Source organism: Salvelinus alpinus, chromosome 32, assembly GCF_045679555.1.
Source record: "Salvelinus alpinus chromosome 32, SLU_Salpinus.1, whole genome shotgun sequence".
Lineage (NCBI taxonomy): Eukaryota > Metazoa > Chordata > Actinopteri > Salmoniformes > Salmonidae > Salvelinus > Salvelinus alpinus.
This window is the reverse complement of record NC_092117.1, coordinates 26,459,192-26,475,190: the sequence shown is the minus strand read 5'-3', so window position 1 is coordinate 26,475,190 and position 15,999 is coordinate 26,459,192. Positions and strand designations below refer to the sequence as shown.

Sequence of the window (15,999 nt, the reverse complement as noted above, 5' to 3'; positions counted from 1 at the left end):
TTATTGTAATGTGTAATGGAAAGGCAGGCAGATATAGCAGAAATGTTCTAAAGATCGATAACATTTTTATCCATTTGACAGGGATCGATTTAACATTTTTGTCTAACTTTCTTTATTGCGACAAATGGTGGTGGAAACTGTGTTTTTCGAATAAATGACTGCCAAATACTTTTGAAGATACACAGGGCACGTGATGACATTGTGTAACTATAAAACTCCACTCCACATTTCATGCTAAATGCCTGCTGCTTGCTAAATCTATTTTGTCAACAATAAAAAATAATGCTTCTTTGCAGGACAAGAATGTCCTGACTTTTAAGAATGTCTGAATTGCTTCACCTTGCTTTTCTGGTTGGTTGGCAAGTTTCACCATCCAATTATTTCAGATGTACAGGAGTGCAAGTTTCACCATGACACAGAGAATTATTAGAATATGGCAAATATTAGTCAATTATTGCAATCTGGCCATGCCGTCTTTCACGGGCTACCTGAGACAATAATCAGATAGGTGGGAGGGTATACAGGCTGTCGACAATTTATTAATAAGCAATTTGCCTAAATGGGTAATGGAAACACTTCAACCACTCATTTGTTTTGACACTGTAGGTTTTTGCGAAAAATGGTTTTATTGTTTGTTGGTGTGACATCATTACGCCCAGATGTTTTTATTGACAAAATATAATTACATGTAAACGGACCCTAGCAGACAATTGTCACATCTAATGTATATGGAACATTGTAAATGCCGACAAAACTGGACAAGTTAATGGAAACATACTGACCGTACGATTTGGCAAGAGAGCACCAACAGCTCTGTGACCAGGCTAGTTCACATCAGGGTAAGGAATATTCCAAATCAGGGATTCTCAACTAATTTAATTTCAATCAATTACTCAATTATTCAACCAATCACCCCGCTGAGACTCAATTACATGGTCAAAATGGCACTGAAGATAAATAAACTCACCACTTTCCATCGGTCCTTTACCATGCAGTTGGGAGACAGGATGTCCACCTGCTCCCCCGCTCCGTTCATGTTTTCGTCGGGCTGGGCGACCGTCCCTACACACTGCATTGGTCGGCCAGACAGAGGCACAGCAGCTCCCAACTTGATTCAGCCATTTACCTGGGAAGAAAAACACACTAATGTAGGCTACAAACCCCTTGTAAACTGGAGACATCTCACTCACCTCTGAACCCCAAATGTGTCTATGGGCTAATAAGTAAACAAGCTACACGGACAGCACCGTGGCCCGCGTTCAAAACAAATGTGTTGGTCGCAGATTTAGCACCAGGGACAGCAACAGTTAGAGCTAAAACGTGTGATTGCGTGCAAATTCGCTGCAAACGGAATCCATAGGCACAGGTGCGACAGAAGCTCTTTTCAGCACATTGAACAGCGCCACTCATTACAGCACCGTGCAGGCCAAAAATAGCGCCACAGACCCCCTAATTTCACACACCTGCTGGCATTCCCTAAGATTGCGCTGCCTGCCAGACACCACACCTATTAGAACAGCTGGGGTCAAGGCATTCTCAAATCAAATGCAGAAGCATGAGAGAACATGCTGAGCCTCACACCAGTGTGGAAGCTTCCCACTGCCCTAGACAATGTGCGGAAGATACCCTCAATGCAACAATACATGCAAGTCTGAAGAACAAGCAGGCAGATGCAGGCAGATTCTGCAAATCTTCTCAAAGATGTCAGAGGAATGGAGTGTAAAGTAAGAAAGCAATATACAGGTTAATTAACTCTGTCATGTAATTAATTCCAGGTTCAATAATGCCAATTCACACTTAGTTGATTACAGTAAAGTACATAAAAAATAATTAAGTTTACCTGGCAGACATTTTTTCAAAAAATTGATCTCCCTTTTCTACTCCCAGGTTTTAGCAACCTGCATTAGGGACTTTGGATTGAACAACTCCAATACCACACAACCAGATTTGGAAAAACCCTTTTAGTAGGCATATATTTGAGTTATGTCTTTACATTCTTCAAAATCTGTAACTAACCAAAATCAACACACAAAAAAGACAGAGCGGTCAATTGTAACAATTATGATAATTGTGGGTTCGATTCCCGAAAATGTATGGATTCACTCACTGCTGTAGGTCGATCTGGATAACAGCGTCTGCTAAACGACTATTAGGAAAGGGTGTAGCCTACCATTTCAGTAGCCCACTGCACTTATCTGAGGTTGGGCCTATGCATTGCCATTTGCGCTCTCACCTTACTGCTACAACAGGGAGGGACTCGTTCTGTTTCTAATATGCTTTCCTTAGATATAACTCCATAAGGCACAACCTCTTCATCGCAACTAACAGCAGTCCCCGGGCACAGAAGCTCTACTATCATTCTCCTCCTACTGTTACATTTTCTCCGCACTGCAGTTTCAGTGCTCCCTCAACGGGTAGGCAACCATTCGAGCGTCAGGCGGCGCGCACAGTCCATCCAGAGTAGGCTTGACGTTTTCCAAGAATTCACCATTGCACACATTCACCAATTGCACTGCGCCCTTGGGTAGCTTTACTCTGCCCCTAAAAAATATTTCGGGAATCACCTAATTGACCAATATCACACATTTCAACAGCGATACAACATTCCACTGCATGGGAAGGGCGCAAGTGGCACTACGGGAAATGTCGTTTACAATCGGGAAAGCCCACGCAAAGGAACCCGATTAGATGCTTGTAAAAGACTACATCTCCCGTTGTAATTGAATCAAATCCCTGACGTAAGTCTGCATTATGGTGAATTTTTATAAATTATTAATGATTATTGTTATATAGATGTAAAATAAACGAATTGTCATGTTTAAACTCTTGACATCATCTGGCAACGTTGCCAATAATTGTGTTGTAGATTGCCAATCATCTATTCCAGATTTCTTTCTTCTCTAGAAACAGCAAAGGGGCGTTTGCTATCCCAAGTTATCATAGCAAAGCGAGCGACCGTGTATCAGCATTATTATAGCCAAGGTGCCAATGCCTTTGAATGTGCTTTATGTCCGCAATATCATCTACGTCAATTCAACAAAGAGAAAAACATTGCATCCAGACCTTATCTTCTGACGTCGGTGTAAGGCCTCGGTGCGCGAGGAATTTGAGAGGTGCATAATTTCTTGAGCGAGGTCGTGGTAAAGACATAGGCTATGTGTCGGTTATCGTTGCACCAGTCTCCATTCTCCCCGTTATCCGCTTCGTTCTACTCCTCTGAATCAGGGTTTCCACTAGTTACCACAGCCCAAAAGTCTGGCTGTAGACGTATCGTAAAAATGCATGATATTGTTGTTGCTTTTTGGTCTTAATTTAAGGTTAGGGTTAGGCATACGGTTAGCAGTGTGGTTAAGGTTGGGGAATTAGGTTTAAAATCAGATTTTAAGCATATACTGTATATAAATGGTAGAAATGGGCGGGATTTATGACTTTGTGGCTGTGGTAACTACTGGCGACTCTGAATCAGCATCACCGAAATACTCCCAGTATGCAACGCGCTAGGTCCTGCGTGATCATGGATGGTTGTTGCGTGGCAACGTGATGAGCAGCGCTCGAGAAGCGCCTATTGAGGAATGACAAATGTGCCAGGAGTGGTAGTTTCAGTAGCAGTACCAAATTAACAGTGTGTCTGCCATAGCGTAGGCTATTAGGGCAATGCACAAATGCACAATAATCTCACACTGAATCCCCCATGGCCTCTTTTGTGGATATTTAATTTTACGCACAAGAGGGCACTGTTTTCCCACAGATAAATGAAAATGATCAGTCGTGCATTTTACCTTGATATTTAGCTCTCAAGACCAGAGCTTTTTGCAAAATACACACTTAATTTTTTCTTTCTTTTCTGTTAAGTAACTCAGTTGCGGACTCAACTTTATGTTGAGAGTTATACAGGTGGAATACACAAGCTACAAGTTGGACATTTGGTAGTGCATCAGCAGTTTTTCACTTGTTATGTCAGTCAATGACAGTCACTCAAAGCCCATGTTAGCAAAAACATTTTAGATTGCTAGGTAAGGTAGTCTAGCCAGCTATGTAAACCAAGTAGTAGCCTAATCATCATCAAATTACAGACTGGGCACACAGGGCATTGATTTTGTTAGTCACTCTCACTCAGATATCCTATGAAAATGGCATTAGTCGAGGCAAAATGTGTAGAATTGTAGGATTTGATTTGAATGTACAGAATTGCAGGAAATTAGCTATAAAACTGCAAAAGAACAATCACCACCTCATGGCAAAATGAGTAGAATTGCATGACATTAAATTTAAATCTGCAACATTTTTGCTTTAACACTGTAAGGTGGGAGGGGGGCTCGCTTAGGGCCTTCAAAAAGGCTAGGGGTCGATCTGCTCAAGACTTTCAATAGAATCATCCATATGGTGTGTTCATATAGACGTTTCTGAGAAGACGTTGCAAGTTGCAATCACTATTTAATTCGCAGTAGGTTCCTTTCGGGATGGCAGGCCAACCAAGCGAGATGTAAGTTCTTGGACTAGAGAATAAAACGACTGCAGGATAAGCTTTCAGAAACACAGAAGAAACTGTAATGAGAGTGGAGTGGCTGCGTAAGTGACAACTGTGAAGTGAGCAACATTAATGATAGTGGAAGTGAGCAACATTCCAATAATAGTGGAATCAGCAGTTCACCTTCAAAATATAAGCACCGCATTGAAACAGATGCAAACAAATAGGCCTACGGTTATGCTACAATTGGACTAGGTAATGCTAAACAAGGTTGAAATGTTATTAAATCATTTAAACCAAAGACAAATAGTAAAAATCAGTTGAGACCTCACTGTGGATGTATTGGACTGCATAATTGCATATGAGGCCCTGCTGGAAAATTCCGTTTAGACCAGCTTGGTTGAGATAGTTGACCAGCTTGGTTGAGATAGTTGACCAGCTTGTGGTACATTGCTTGTAGTGTGGCACATTCATCATCACTTTTTTATCATAGCATGGTTAATTGGGGTATTAAAAAAAACATTGGTTCTTTTGGTATTTCAGTCAGCTTTTCAAGATACGTCATGATCTTGATGCATTGGTTGTTTCGAGATGCTGCACTACAAAGCTGAACTATGAGTACAGTACAAGAGTGTCCACTTCTGTTTTTTATACCTGCCTTTCTCACTAAAAAAGTCGACCTTTTCTTCTGCAAACCCTGTTCCATGATGACAACCGGTAATGCTGTACAATTGCCTCGTTTTTAATTTACCTCTTGTAAGGTCTTTTTTATTTTGTGTTTCATCTAACATAGTTGAAAGAAAGCTATAAAAACACTGGCAGAAGTTAGTCTACATGGGGATTTAAATGATTGTTGTCTTCCTATGACTGTCTGTGTCTAGGTGGGAGTTCCTGTCCCAGTTCAAAGGTTCCATTACCTACAGCTTCGACAGGAAATCTCTCTTTTGGCCCCCAAAGCTATTACCATAGCTGCTATCTGTTCAGTTACTAAAGCTATTCAATGCAAGTGTGCTTGGAGCTACAAGAATGAAGTATCACCACACTAGACTGGAACATTTATTACTTATTGACTTAGGTACAGTGCCTTCGGAAAGTATTCAGATCCCTTGACTTTTTCCACATGTTGTTTACGATACAGGTTTATTTTAATTATTATTTTCAGCAATCGACACACAATACCCAATAATGACAAAGCAAAAACAGGCTTTTAGAAATGTTTGCAAATTATAAAATAAAATAAAACAGATATAGCTTATTTACATAAGTATTCAGACCCTTTGTTATGAGACTCGAAATTGAGCTCAGGTGCATCCTGTCTCATTGATCATCCTTGATATGTTTCTACAACTTGATTGGAGTCCACCTGTGATAAATTTAATTGATTGGACATGATTTGGAAAGGCACAATACAAGGTCCCACAGTTGACAGTGCACGTCAGAGCAAAAACGAAGTCATGAGGTCGAAGGAATTGTCCGTAGAGCTCCGAGACAGGATTGTGTCGAGGCACAGATCTGGGGAAGGGTACAAAAACATTTCTGCAGCATTGAAGGTCCCCAAGAACACATTGGCCTCCATAATTCTTAAATGAATGAAGTTTGAAACCACCAAGACTCTTCTTAGAGCTGGCCAGACTGAGCAATCCGGGGAGAAGGGCCATGGTCAGGGAGGTGACCAAGAACCTAATAGTCTAGAGTTCCTCTGTGGAGATGGGAGAACGTTCTAGAAGGACAACCATCTCTGCAGCCCTCCACCAATCAGGCTTTTATGGTAGAGTGGTCAGACGAATGCCACACCTTAGTAAAAGGCACATGACAGCCCGCTTGTAGTTTGCCAAAAGGCACCTAATGACTCTCAGACCATGAGAAACAAGGTTCTATCGTCTGATGAAACCAAGATTGAACTCTTTGTCCTGAATGCCAAGCGTCACGTCTGGAGGTAACCTGGCACTATCCCTACGGTGAAGCATGGTGGTGGCAGCATCATGCTGTGGGGATGTTTTTCAGCAGCAGGGACTGGGAGACTAGTCAGGATCGAGGCAAATACGAACGGAGCAAAGTACAGAGAGATCCTTGATGAAAACCTGCTCCAGAGCGTTCAGGACCTCAGACTGGGGTGAAGGTTTACCTTCCAACACAACAATGACCCTAAGCACACAGCCAAGACAACGCAGGAGTGGCTTCGGGACAAGTCTCTGAATGCTTTGAGTGGCCCAGCCAGAGCCCAGACTTGAACCCGGTCGAACATCTCTAGAGAGACCTGCAAATAGCTGTGCAGCGACGCTCCTCATCCAACCTGACAGAGCTTGAGAGGATCTACAGAGAAGAATGGGAGAAACTCCCCAAATACAGGTGTGCCAAGCTTGTAGCGTCATACCCAAGAAGACTCAATGATGTAATCGCTGCCAAAGGTGTTTCAACAAATGACTGAGTAAAGGGTCTGTATACTTATGTAAACGTGATATTTCCTTATTTTTTAAAAATAAATTAGCAACATTTTCTAAAAACTGTTTTGGGGTATTGTGTGTAGATTAAGGAGGGGAGGAAAAACTATTTAAGGAATTTTAGATTAGGGCTGTAACGCAACAAAATGTGGAAATAGTCAAGGGGTCTGAGTATATTCCGAAGGCACTGTATTTCAAAAGCCAGCAATAACTGACCAGCAAGTATTGAAGGAAACATCAATTTATTGCACCCATTGACTTATATCATAATGACCTTATGAATAAAATGTTTCTTTTTGGCAGCTCCTTTTTTAGAATAAAACTGTTGCATCCAATGTCCCAACATTTGCTACTATGACATCACAGAATGTTCTGTTCTGTTTGTTTGTTACTATTTTGCCTTCCTTCTCTGTTGTTTAATTGTTGGTTAATTGCTTCATCATCTTAGGTGCTACTCTGTTCTCAAACTGGGTAGCAGTTCATTTACAGGCTAATCTGGGCCACCGTCTTCTTATCTCCATCCTATTTGTTGCCTTCATGTTTTTTTTTTGTGGAACTACATGTCTGTGCTCTTCTTTAAAAAAAAAATGTTTTGGGAGGGTCTTTTCATTTGATGTATTTACACTTCAGTGTGTTGTTTTTAAAGGCTCCAGTTAGGCCTATATGAAACCAGAGTCCCTGTGCAGCTGCCACATACAGATGTAGGATCTTCATTTGATTTCCACTTTGACATTTGAGACTTGATTTGCCCTAATGAAAAGTGTATCAACCTCTACAAAAATGTCCATTAATTATTATTCACATAATAATTCACATTTCCTGTTGCTGCAGGATTATTTTCCTGCTGTAGTAAACTGGCTCAAATGTAGATCCTACATCTGTAGTGTTTAGTCAGGATAGTAGTTGGCCTATCATTCATTTGCATGGGACTTCATAGACTGTTCTCTCTGCTGCAGCACGGCTAACGGTATGATACATCAAGAACCAACAGGACCCTGAACAGCGTCTAACCCCAAGCCACAAAACTGCTAAATAGTTAGTTAAATAGTTAGCCTAATAGGTACTGAAGTCCCGTACTGTAAGAAGGTAGTATTATACAATTACATTTCTGTTTGCTTTCAAACCTCTAATTCCTTAAATTGTTAAATTGTTGTATTAAGTTAAAATAAGTATTTTTCCTTTTTCAGTGGTCCATATGTTATATCCATGTATTTTGACACTCCTGAAGACCACCTCCAAGTCTAGTATTGATGCATTTGGGAATACAACATGCCCTTCAAATCAGTGTTAGTAATGTAGGATTATTTCCTGAGTAATTATTTCATTTATATGTCAGTTATACACAATGCTAATATGTGGTGAATCTGTTTTACAGGAAATAACTGTGTTTACCTATTTCTTTACCTGATACAAATTATATGTTTTCCTATTGGCCAATGCTTTGACTGTGTGGGGTTAAACTTTATTGATACAGGAAGTGACAGACAGTCCTAGTACCGTGGCTGATGGTGTTTAATGTGGTTTGACCCGATAAAGCTGCTTAATAGTTATCTGTCTCCATCCAGTCCTTGCACCTACAGAAAGTCATCCATTCACCTGTACTCGGACACTTCATTTACAGTATGTTAGTCTGGCTCAATGTGAAGGTCCTCTTCACAGGTGTTTGCGTCTCATGAATTCAGCCATCAAATCTGTATTATGTAAGAGCTCGGTTTGTACAGACATTTGTAAAGAAATATTACTTGTCAGCACAAGGACAGCAATTACCTTATGCACCCGTATAACCCATAATAAAGATCTGTTGAGTGATTGGAGTTATTGGAAAAGCCTAGAGGTGTCCCTTGTACCTTCATTACACAGTGTTGTTTAAGAAGAGGAGTTTGATCCCTGATAACAAGAGAACATATTGATCTCTATGTTCCAGCAATGCTGTAAACTACCAATAACCCAAAACGAGCAAGTGATTGTTCAAAACTCTTAATTTGTAATGTTGACAATTCTGCAAACTGGTTTGTCTTTGCCCTGAGAATCATGTTTTAGCTTGATTGAGTGAGTCCTGCTAAGTTATAAACGATACTAACAGTATTTTGAATGCTTAATCGGATGGACCTTTTATCATTGTTCATCTAAATGTACAATGTAAATATGTAAATAGGCCCACCAGCAATATGTCTGCTAATGAGATGTCTAACCTCCTGATGGTTACCGCGTGTACGTGCTTAACTCGCTTGCTTAAGAAAAATGACAAGAAAAGGAACACTGGCAATATGCTGTGTGCAATGTGCATGTACTGAATTGAAGAGATTGTACGGAGGATTGTTCAGATGGGGAAAACGTTTGTGGATTTGTGGTAATGGTGCATTGGCCTGACATCTAGAATTCTGCTATAATCCGATGTAAAACAATGACAATTGATATGAGATGTGAGTGTTAGTTGGAACCTATACTTGGCCATGGTCACAGTAATCTGAAAACATATAGGCCTACCTTTATCTCTCTGGAAGGTCTCTCAATAATCTCACTTAACTCATTTCATTTGGCCTCTTAAATCCATATTTTTTGTGATTTTCAGCACATAGACCATGTAATAATCATTTCCAGCACATAGACCATGTAATAATCATTTCCAGCACATAGACCATGTAATAATCATTTCCAGCACATAGACCATGTAATAATAATTTAAAAAATGGAAGAGTAGAAAGGTGATCTCCCAAAAATATCTAAATATATATTTTTTTCTATGCATTTTTTTCTATGCATGGTGCTTTTATTAAAAATATGACTCGTTTCGACTTTGTCAAAGCTAGATTATTTGGTGGATATGTCACGTTCCTTTATGGGAACTGGGCCTTGTCTTTAGTGGGAATGGGCTAAATTGAGATATTACTTACAGAAGAAATATGGAAAGCAAAGGCATAACCATGGTAGCAATTAAGAGGGAGATTATGTGAAAATTATTAGACTAAAGGTGAGGACACAACAGTTCATCTGACTGAATCCAAACATTACACTGTAGATTTTATGTGCATTATACATTTACTGTAACTTTTGCCGCATTTGTTGATAACGAAATCAGAAATACTCTGGATGCATTCAGTAACATGATAAGAATATTATTTGAAAATGTGAGGTAGGTGCAATATAAGACAAAACAATGATAAGGGTTTGAGTGAGAGGTCTAACTGGTGTTTCCATGTGGCCACACACCTGTCCAAAGTGTGCAAAGTCATTTCAAATCTAATCAAACTTTATTTGCCACACGCGCCGAATACAACAAATGTAGACTTTACTGTGAAATACTTACTTACAAGCCCTTAACCAACAGTGCAGTCTGTTGCACATGTGACATGCTGGTAAGAATTTGGTAAACTGATTTAAGTTTGCCTGCATTAAAGTCCCTGGCCACTAGGAGCGCCGCTTCTGGGTGAGCATTTTCTTCTTTGCTTATGGCCTTATAGAGTTGGTTGAGAGCTTCGCTTTGTGGTGGTAAATAGATGGCTATGAATAATACAGATGAGAACTCTCTTGGTGGATAGTGTGGTTGACAGCTTATCATAAGGTACTCTACCTCAGGCGAGCAATACCTCGAGACTTCTTTAATATTAGACATCGCGCACCAGCTGATATTGACAAAAAGACACACACCCCACCCCTGGTCTTACCAATTTCAATGCACTTTTATGACTCAAAGAAGTCTTCAACTATGAGATGCATTTTTTAGATATCCTAAATGTGCGGTTGAGGAATTAGAGAGAGCACAGTAGTTGTTTTCGTTGGATCACAACCCTGCATTCCCGCCTTTACACAATTACTGTTATTGTTTATGCTATCAAAAAACGGGCCATTATAAATCGCAATCTGGGTCAGGTGAGCGTCATTTGAAAGGTTGTTCTATTGCCAACATGACTAGCTAAATTATAAAATACAATCTTACAGTGTTAGGCTTTCACAATGCAATTCAGATAAATTTTGGTGCGCATAGAAAGGAGTCATGATGAGTGCATTCAGATTTGTGGTCTGCTTCAAGTTCTCTTCACAATTCAGCCAACATAGGCTTATTCTGTTCAGGATAACCCAGGGTATAACGCCATGACATATTGTAACTGTACAACAAACATAGTGATCATAAATGTTGTACACTGTATATGACATGAGTTTTATGATATGGAATGTGAAGTGCACATTTGGATTTATGGGTGTTTGCCTTGCTTGTATGACATCACAGCGGTATTTATTATAATCCTCAACATTTCATCTTTCAAAATACATTGAGTCCCTGTAATTTACAGCATTTCCCTCACTCAGACAACAACAAAAACAGCAAAAGTTGCCAGATTAGCGGGAGGGATAGGGGAAGCTTCTTGTTGGGCGTGATGCTCAAGTTCAGAACCAAGAAAAGACCCAGAGCTCTGACAGCATGTATAGCATGTTACTATACAGCCACAGCGTTCTAATTTAGGAGCTTATCGGTGTCCAAATCTGCCATTTTCAACCCGTATACAGGTTTGAGTGTAAAGGGCTACCAACAATTGTGAAGTACAAAACTATATAAATAGGCATATCATATATGGTAGCAGTTCTGGGGGCATCCTTGTGTTTTTAGAGTGTGCTTAGGGGAGTACTGAGATTTCATTAGAAATTGCATAAGGGGCTCGTTTCCATATACCATGGAATCCAGGCACTTGTCATCTCCCGTCTGGACTACTGCAACTCGCTGTTGGCTGGGCTCCTCGCTTGTGCCATCAAACCCCCTTATCCAGAACGCCGCTGCCCGCCTGGTGTTCAACCTTCCCAAGTTCTCCCATGTCACCCCCCTTCTACACACACTGCACTGGCTTCCAGTAAAAGTTTACATCCACTACAAGACCATCTGTCGGAAAGATATCAGTTTGTCTCTGTGAATGGTTTGTCCTCTGACAAATCAACTGTAAATTTCGATGTTCCTCAAGGTTCCGTTTTAGGACCACTATTGTTTTCACTATATATTTTACCTCTTGGGGATGTCATTTGAAAACATAATGTTAACTTTAACTGCTATACGGATGACACACAGCTGTACATTTCAATGAAACATGGTGAAGCCCCAAAATTGCCCTCACTAGAAGCCTGTGTTTCAGACATAAGGAAGTGGATGGCTGTAAACGTTCTACTTTTAAACTCGTACAAAACAGAGATGCTTGTTCAAGGTCCCAAGAAACAAAGAGATCTTCTGTTAAATCTGACAATTAATCTTGATGGTTGTAAAGTCGTCTCAAATAAAACTGTGAAGGACCTCGGCGTGACTCTGGACCCTGATCTATCTTTTAACAAACATATCAAGACTGTTTCAAGGACAGCTTTTTTCCATCTACGTAACATTGCAAAAATCAGAAACTTTCTGTCCAAAAATTATGCAGAAAAATGTATCCATGCTTTTGTTACTTCTAGGTTAGACTACTGCAATGCTCTACTTTCCGGCTACCCGGATAAAGCACCAAATAAACTTCAGTTAGTGCTAAATACGGCTGCTAGAATCCTGACTAGAACCAAAAAATTTGATCATATTACTCCAGTGCTAGCCTCCCTACACTGGCTTCCTGTTAAGGCAAGGGCTGATTTCAAGGTTTTATTGCTAACGTACAAAGCATTACATGGGCTTGCTCCTACCTATCTTTCCGATTTGGTCCTGCCGTACATACCTACACGTACGCTACGGTCACAAGACGCAGGCCTCCTAATTGTCCCTAGAATTTCTAAGCAAACAGCTGGAGGCAGGGCTTTCTCCTATAGAGCTCCATTTTTATGGAATGGTCTGCCTACCCATGTGAGAGACGCAGACTCGGTCTCAACCTTTAAGTCTTTACTGAAGACTCATCTCTTCAGTAGGTCATATGATTGAGTGTAGTCTGGCCCAGGAATGTGAAGGTGAACGGAAAGGCTCTGGAGCAACGAACCGCCCTTGCTGTCTCTGCCTGGCCGGTTCCCCTCCACTGGGATTCTCTGCCTCTAACCCTATTACAGGGGCTGAGTCACTGGCTTACTGGTGCTCTTCCATGCCGTCTCTAGGAGAGGTGTGTCACTTGAGTGGGTTGAGTCACTGACGTGATCTTCTTGTCTGGGTTGGCGCCCCCCCTTGGGTTGTGCCGTGGCGGAGATCTTTGTGGGCTATACTCGGCCTTGTCTCAGGATGGTAAGTTGGTGGTTGAAGATATCCCTCTAGTGGTGTGGGGGCTGTGCTTTGGAAAAGTGGGTGGGGTTATATCCTGCCTCTTTGGCCCTGTCCGAGGGTATCATCGGATGGGGCCACAGTGTCTCCTGACCCCTCCTGTCTCAGCCTCCAGTATTTATGCTGCAGTAGTTTATGTGTCGGGGGGCTAGGGTCAGTCTGTTATATCTGGAGTACTTCTGTCTTTTCCGGTGTCCTGTGTGAATTTAAGTATGCTCTCTCTAATTCTCTCTTTCTCTCTTTCTGTCTTTCTCTCTCTCGGAGGACCTGAGCCCTAGGACCATGCCTCAGGAATACCTGGCATGATGACTCCTTGCTGTCCCCAGTCCACCTGGCCGTGCTGCTGCTCCAGTTTCAACTGTTCTGCCTGCGGCTATGGAACCCTGACCTGTTCACCGGACGTGGTACCTGTCCCAGACCTGCTGTTTTCAACTCTCTAGAGACAGCAGGAGCGGTAGAGATACTCTTAATGATCGGCTATGAAAAGCCAACTGACATTTACTCCTGAGGTGCCGACTTGTTGCACCCTCAACAACTACAGTGATTATTATTATTTGACCATGCTGGTCATTTATGAACATTTGAACATCTTGGCCATGTTCTGTTATAATCTCCACCCGGCACAGCCAGAAGAGGACTGGCCACCCCTCATAGCCTGGTTCCTCTCTAGGTTTCTTCCTAGGTTTTGGCCTTTCTAGGGAGTTTTTCCTAGCCACCGTGCTTCTACACCTGCATTGCTTGCTGTTTGGGGTTTTAGGCTGGGTTTCTGTACAGCACTTTGAGATATCAGCTGATGTAAGAAGGGCTATATAAATAAATTTGATTTGATTTGATGGTACTTGCCTACGGAGCAGCAAGTGGGACTGCCCCTCCCTACCTTCAGGCTATGCTCAAACCCTACACCCTAACCCAAGTATTTTGTTTTGCCACCGCTGATCTCCAGGCCCTCCCAGCCCTATGGGAGGGCAGCTCAGCCCAGTCAGAGCTTTTCTCTGTCCTGGCTCCCCAATGGTGAAACCTGCTTCCCCCTGAAGCTAGGAGAGCAGAGTCCTTGCCCATATTCCCAAAAAATGTAAAACCCTACCTCTTCAAAGAGTATTTTAAATAATCCCACAGCAGGCAGGCCCCCTTGCCCCTCCCCCCCCCCCAAAAAAAAAAACACTCACTTGACTTTTCCTCCCCCCTTACTTGCACTGTCTTTGCTGATGGCTACTTTATTGAAGAAACATTTACTTACTATGAGATACAGTGCCTTCAGAAAGTATTCACACCCCTTTACTTTCTCACATTTTGTTGTGTTATAACCTGAATTTAAAACTGATTAAATTGAGATGTGTCACTGATCTACACATAATACCCCATAATGTCAAAGTGGAATTTTGTTTGTGAAACATTTTTTTAATTAATAAAACATGTAAAGCTGAAATGTATTGAGTCAAAAAGTTTTCAACCCCTTTGTTATGGCAAGCCTAAATAAGTTGTCACGGTCGTTTGTAGAATTAACGGACCAAGGCGCAGTGTGCGTAGAGTTCCACATGTTTAATAAAGAAGTTAAACTTTAGCCAAAGACAAAATAATAAACAATATACTAACAAACAGCGAACAGTGACTACAACAATTACTCAAAACAAAACAATATCCCATAACCCACAGGTGGAAAAAATGCTACTTAAGTATGATCCCCAATTAGAGACACCGATAGCCAGCTGCCTCTAATTGGGAATCATACCAAAACCCCAACATAGAAAAAACAACCTAGAACCCCACATAGGCAATATAAACTAGACTAACCCCCCAGTCACGCCCTGACCTACTCCACCATAGAAAATAAAGGCTCTCTATGGTCAGGACGTGACATAAGTAAAGGAGTAAAAAATGTACTGAACAAATCACATAATAAATTGTATGGACTCATTCCGTGTTCAATAATACTGGTTAACATGATTTTATAATGACTAACCCATCTTTGTACCCCACACAAACAATAATCTGTAAAGTCCCTCAACCAGGCAGTGAATTTCAAGCACACATTCGAGCACAAAGACAAGGGAGGTTTTTCAATGCCTGGCAAAGAAAGGCACCGATTGGTAGAAGTGTAAAAAAAATAAAAGATGCTGAATATATCCCTTTCAGCATGGTGAAGTTATTAATTAAGTTTTGGAAGGTGTATTAATAAAGCCAGTGACTACAAAGATACAGGCGTCCTTCCTAACTCAGTTGCCGGAGAGGAAGGAAACTGCTCAGGGATTTTAAATGGTGATTTTAAAACATTTACAGAGTTGAATGGCTGCTTTATGATAAAACTGAGGATAGATAAACAACATTGTAATTACTCCAAAATACACACCTAAATGACAAAGTGAAAACAAGGAAGCTTGTACGGAATACAAATATTCCAAAATAAATACACTTTTTTTCCTGAATATTTACGGCAAATCCAACACATCACATCACTGAGTACCACTTCTGATATCTTCAATATGTGGTGGCTGCATCATGTTATGGGTATGCTTGTCATCGGTAACGACTAGGGAGTTTTTCAGAATAAAAAATAAACATAAGAGCGTCTGCTAAAGAACTAAAATGTAAATGTAAATGTAGTGGAACAAATTATTTAGGAGATTTAGAATTTTTTGTACAATTTTGGCAGTTGAGGTTGAATAGCTCTTTAAGGTTCAACAAATATGTAAAGTATACACCAACCAATGGACTACCAATTCCCAAGAAAGCCAAGTAGGCCAGTAGTGACATTGCAAGTACAGAGAATATTTGAATGCTGTCATTGACATTTTGCTCTTGTCGTTGGTTACAACTTTAGTCTTATTGTTGCTCTGTTACTTTGTGGAACTGAGTGTTCCAAGGCCATGCACAGATAACATGTA

General features: G+C 40.9%; 1 protein-coding gene across 1 annotated transcript in view; it reads right to left on the bottom strand.

Annotated features, from left to right (window-relative positions):
- Positions 1 to 3,400, bottom strand: part of LOC139562619 (tau-tubulin kinase 1-like) — a 45,895-nt gene extending 42,495 nt beyond the window's left edge. Inside the window, 2 exon segments of the mRNA XM_071380439.1 lie at positions 968 to 1,126; positions 3,064 to 3,400. Of these exon segments, the coding sequence (XP_071236540.1) occupies positions 968 to 1,075 (108 nt within the window). The 5' untranslated portion in view covers positions 1,076 to 1,126; positions 3,064 to 3,400.
- Positions 3,401 to 15,999: the final 12,599 nt, after the last annotated feature.